The sequence below is a fragment of the Sinocyclocheilus anshuiensis genome, unplaced genomic scaffold (genome assembly GCF_001515605.1).
Source record: "Sinocyclocheilus anshuiensis isolate Anshui unplaced genomic scaffold, SAMN03320099.WGS_v1.1 scaffold746, whole genome shotgun sequence".
In the NCBI taxonomy this organism is placed as follows: domain Eukaryota; kingdom Metazoa; phylum Chordata; class Actinopteri; order Cypriniformes; family Cyprinidae; genus Sinocyclocheilus; species Sinocyclocheilus anshuiensis.
Window position 1 is genome coordinate 246004 of NW_015544173.1, and position 5800 is coordinate 251803.

The 5800-nt window shown below is 39.6% G+C and overlaps 1 protein-coding gene across 1 annotated transcript in view; it reads right to left on the reverse strand.

Annotated features, from left to right (window-relative positions):
- LOC107696020 (diacylglycerol kinase alpha) overlaps window positions 1-5800 on the reverse strand; it is a 24324-nt gene that overhangs the window by 8076 nt on the left and 10448 nt on the right. Inside the window, 8 exon segments of the mRNA XM_074187043.1 lie at window positions 1415-1504; window positions 3085-3170; window positions 3255-3329; window positions 3483-3556; window positions 5055-5129; window positions 5284-5373; window positions 5534-5644; window positions 5733-5759. Coding sequence (XP_074043144.1) covers window positions 1415-1504; window positions 3085-3170; window positions 3255-3329; window positions 3483-3556; window positions 5055-5129; window positions 5284-5373; window positions 5534-5644; window positions 5733-5759 — 628 coding nt within the window.

The window sequence follows — 5800 nt, forward strand, 5'->3', positions numbered from 1 at the left end:
ACCGTGATTTCTCTGGATTCCCTGAATCTTTTCACAATATTATGTATGGTAGCTGGTGAAAGACTTAAATTCTTTGCGATTTTGCATTGAGAAATGTGATTTTTGATTTGCTTGACTTCTCTCATGAATTTATTTTTCTCATGAAAAGTGATAAGCCATGATCCAGCTTTTCTTGCAAAGACTGAGATGCTCGTTTTATACCCAAACATGATCCCCTCACCTATTAACAATTCACCTGCTTACTGTGAACTGTTTCAAAACAGTTTAACTTGAATATTCTATAACCTTTTCACTTTTATTTTGCCTCTGTCCCAACTTTTTTGGAGTGTGTTGCAGCCATCAAAATCAAAATTTGTTCTTTATTTCATTGCATTTTACAAAAGATATCAACTTTTTGTGGTTTGGGGTTGTATAATAGAGCAGTGATTCCCAGTCCTCGTCCTGGAGTACCCTCAACACTGTACTGTGTAAACAAACACACCTGATTCAACTCATCAGCTCATTAATAAAGACACCAAGATCTCAAATGTGTGTGTTAGATAAGACAGCCATCAAAAAATGTGCAGTGTTGGGTGTATTCCAATACCAGGATTGGGAAACACTGCTCTATTATATGTTAATGACATTAATTAGGTGGCATTTACAAGGTGGAGATCTGAAACATTCAGCTGTGTACAAGATTCTTGATTTTATTGCATTTTACAAAACATCCCAACTTTTCTGAAATTGGGGTTGTACTGCATTTGGTTTGAAACTTACTTCACAACCTTTAAAGTGCCCCTATTTTGCCTTTTCGAATATTACCTTTCTGATCGTGGTTGTATCTCTCTATTAGTGCTATTGGATCTTAGCGCTGCGTTCGACACTATTGACCACACAGTTGCTTTGACACAATCTGTATTGTTAAAAGCACTATATAAATAAAGGTGACTTGACTTGACCTTTCATGCAGTTTGTATATCGTTTATGAATCATTTAGAAATGAGGTCAAATTAAATCTATTTTTTGAGAAAACGAATGTGTTTTTTGACCTTGCATGCATGTAAACCTGTTTCAGGAGACTCATAAAACAATATTAGCAACCTTAAAAATGGCATAATAGGGGCACTTTAAAAAAAGTATGTCACTTATAGTATGGATAATATGAATTCAATTTGTGACAACTGTGGCACATCATGGTTTGTTTCTTTAAAGTGTTAAAGTAGACAATGTATTGTTGCTATTATTAGTAGTAATAAGAACTCAGACAGAGGTTGTCATGTGATATCAACATAAAAGCGCCTAAGATTGGACAACTCGCTCAGTGTAACTTCAAACATGTACATCATACATTAGCAGCATGAGAGAGCATGTGGAAATACCCCAACTGATGCAGATAGTATTCATGGACTAGGCTGTTCAAGAGAAGACTCACCCCCTCCCCAGTGCAGACACCGTGCCAGATCATTTCCTGTCCCAAGAGGAAGGATTGCAACTGGAGGGCGAATCGCCATATCAGCTTTATCTGAAGTAAAACAAAATAACAGGTCTGCTTAAATTAACTCGTTTACTTAACTATTACATTGTTAAATACTAAGAAATACATACATTTATTGCCTTTATGAGATTGTATTCTGTTAAATTTGTAATGAAATGCAAGTAGTGACAGATCGTTACTTCCGTATTGTGATGTACATCTCAGTGTAACAGCTTAAAGATTAAAAAGAGGAAAAGAATGTAGGGTGGGACTTTATTGAAACAAAACAGGTGAGGTGAAAACAGAACGGTTAGCACTGAACAATGGTGAGACGAACAAAGGCGGTGAAGATATAATAGTCTTTGCCGATGGAAATAGCAACATAAAGAATACAACTGGAATTCTCAAGCAAACTTGACAAGGCAACAGGAACACAGAGATGAGAAGGACTGGAGAACTAAAAGACTGGATGACTGAGATGCAGAATACCAGGCAAGTTCAACAGGAGAGAGTATGTAACACTGTGTGCACAAGAGAGTCCATACGATGAGCGAGTCCATGTTAAATAGCGCCCTTGATTGGTGACAGGAGTTGCTGATCAGTACACTGGTGAACGTGGACTGTGACTGAGGGAGAGCGTCCGGTGAAGCAGTGACAGTACCCTCCCCTCCACAGACCTCTCCAGAGGACCAGAACCTCAGATGTCCGGGCTGACCCTGTCCATGCAGTGAAGATGAGATGAACCGTGTAGAGGTCGTTCAGCAGGGTCGAAACCAGGATGTCACCTTGAGGTACCTACGAACTCTCCTCAGGACCGTAACCTTCCTAGTCGATCAGGTACTCAAAATGATTCCTCCTACACCAGGAGTCCAGGATCTCACGGACAGCACAGGACCGGCCCATCATCTAGAAGCAGCACCGGAGGAGGATCGTAGGCCCACCAGACTCAGTGAAGGGGATAAGGCTTGAGGAGTAACACATAGAATGTGGGTGCAATATGGTAATATGCTGGGAGGTGTAAACGGAAAGGTGACTGGGTTGATTTGTCTCTCGATAGTAAATGGACCAATATAGCGGGGACTTATCTTCTTGCAGGGCAGTTGAGCACAGATATCTCTGGGAGAGAGCCAGACTTTCAGTCTTGGATGGTAAGTAGGGCTTGCTGTTCTCCTCTTGTCTGCCTGGCTCTTCTGACAGCCCATTAAGAGATGGAAGTGAGCTGAGTTCTATACCTTCTCGCTCTGCTCGAACCAGGGGCTCACAGATGAAACCACCAATGGCTCTCCTGACCAGGGAAACAGGGACGGTTGGAAGCCGAGTACGCATTGGCAGGGAGTGAGGCTGGTGACGGGATTCTTGAGAGAGTTTTGTGTGTTTTTGGCCCACGCAAGGATTTGACTCCAGCCGTCCTCTTGGTTGTGGCAGGAGAACTAGATTACAGTCCTACGATCCTTTTAAGGCTCACGTGGCTCATGTAACTTACCAAATAAACTACAATAAAAACATCAAAAGCTGAGTAAACAAATGGGTATAGGTTTTAATGGGCAACAAAATACAATGTTGTTAAACAAAATTGTGTGCATACCATGACAAATCTTTGGATTTGTGCATAAATTTGTGTTTCTCACCAATAGCATCCAAAATCCACCCAACAGTGCCGTCTCCTCCACAGACCAGGACTCTGCATTTATGAAGATTTTGAAAGAACTGGAGCCTGAAATCCATACACATTCATAGACACATGAGTTTTTGAACTGAATCCATAATGTTGTTTGTCCACACTATTTATAAAACATACCCCGGATTTGGTCCTCCATTGTCAAAATTGTACACCTGCCGTGGGTTCAGGAGGTACTGAAACTTCCTCAACACTCTACGACAAACCAGATAATGACATTAAGCATGTACTTTTAAATGTACTTGCGTAAATGTAAAAAAAAATGTTGTGGTCAACCATTTTAGGGCACTAGATAGTCATCAGTAACTGTTTTAAAGAACAGTTCTTAAAGTCAATAGAGAGTATAACCTCTTTCCCTGTTTTCTGCCACTCTTTGGATTTACAAAGACCAAAAGAGGGTGTGTGTCGTTCACAGGAAATATCTAAATAGACAGAGTAAATAAATATATAAACAGAGTGGAAAATTATTAAACTAAAGCACATGCATACACATTTATCATACATATATATATTACAAAAACACACACAGTGGTGCTTGAAAGTTTGTGAACCCTTCAGAATTTTCTATATTTCTGCATAAATATGACCCAAAAGATCATCAGATTTTCACTGTCCTGAAAGTAGACAAAGAGAATCCAATCAAACAAATGAGACCAAAATATATGCTTTGTCATTTATTCATTCAGGAAAATGATCTAATGTTACATATCTGTGAGAGGCAAAAGTATGTGAATCTCTATATTAGCAGTTGATTTGAAGGTGAATTTAGAGTCCATCTGTTCAGAGTTGTTTTTAATCAATAGGATGACTATCAGGTGTCAGTGTGTGCCCTATTTTAATTAAAGAACAGCGATCTATCAAAGTCTGATCATGTTTGTGGAAGTGAATGATGGCACGAACAAAAGAGATCTCAGAGGACCTCAGAAATAGAGTTGTTGCTGCTCATCAAGCTGGAAAAGGTTACAAAGCCATCTCTAAAGAGTTTGGACTCCAGAAATCCACAGTCAGACAGATTGTGTAGAAATGGAGGAAATTCAAGACTATTGTTACCCTCCCCAGGAGTGCTCCTCCAACAAAGATCACTCCAAAAGCAAGACGGGTAATAGTCCGCGAGGTCTATTCTTCTCGTCTTCTCACATCGGCTAATGTTAATGTTCATGAGTCCACCCTAACACTGAACAACCATGGAGAGCATGAGAGAGCTGCAAGGAGGAAGCCACTGCTCTCCAAAAAGAACATTGCTGCCCGTCTGCAGTTTGCTAAGAATCATGTGGACAAAGCCAGAGGGCTACTGGAGAAATGTTTAATGGAGAGATAAGACCAAAATGGACATTTTAGGTTTAAATGATGTTTTGAGAAAGGAAAACACTGCATTCCAGCATAAGAACCTCATCTCATCTGTGAAACATGGTGGTGGTGGTATCATGGTTTGGGCCTGTTTTGCTGCATCTGGTCCAGGACGACTTACTATCATTGATGAACAATGGATTCTGAATTATACCAGCAAATTCTGAAGGAAAATATCAGGACATCTGTCCGAGAACTGAATCTCAAGAGAAAGTGGGTCATGCAGCAAGACAACAACCCAAGCACACAAGCTGTTCTACCAAAGAATGGTTAAAGAAGAACAAAGTTAATGTTTTGGAATGACAGTCAAATTCCGGACCATAATCCAATTGAAATGTTGTGGAAGGAGCTGAAGCAAGCAGTTCATAGGAGGAAACCCACCAACATCACAGAGTTGAAGCGCTTCTGAGGAATGGGCTAAAATTTCAGGACTTGTGTGAAAATCTGATCATCTTTTGGGTCATATTTATGCAGAAATATTGAAAAGTCTGAAGGGTTTACAAACTTTCAAGCAGCACTGTATAATTATAATATTTAAATTCAAGATTGGTTTAAATGTAAATGTCTGCTTGCCTGCAGAAAGTGTCCATCTGAATTTATGTTTGCCAGGTAATTTTCTCCAAGACTACTTCCTGAGCTAGAGTCCATCTATAATTGAACATGAGGGGGGGAAATGCTACAATTATTGTATACAAAATGCTATAATAGTTATCGCAAAACTGCCTATATATCAACAGCAGCAGCAACAACAATAATAATAAAAATAATAATAATATTTTATATTGTTCTAGTTGTTGCTTACAGCACATATGGCCCAGGGCGGAAGGATGTGATGCTGTAATAGTCCACAGTCACAGTGTGATGAGCCCAGAGGAACACAGTCACTGTGGCGCTACATTCATCATCGCAAGCAAAAAAACACCAGCATCTAAACATTTACTGTATATGGTACCAGATCTCTCTAAATAAAACAACCAACTTAATCAATGAAGTCTTTAGGTCACGTTTGCTTTTAATAGTGACAGATCTGGACAAAAATAATCTGCACTCACCATGCGATGACACCACGCGCAGCTCTTTCCTGTGAGCATTTTAATATTTTTGTGGCAAATCTCACATTTGTTGGATTCACAGTCAGCACTGATCCAATCATGAACTGAACACTAGTGAAGGAAAAAAAACAGGACAAGCATTACCTTGCATTAAAGAAATAGTTCAACCAAAAATGAAATGTGCTGAAAATGTCCTCACCCTCAGGCCATCCAAGATGTAGATGAGCTTGTTTCTTCATTGGAACAGATTTGGAGAAATGTATCATT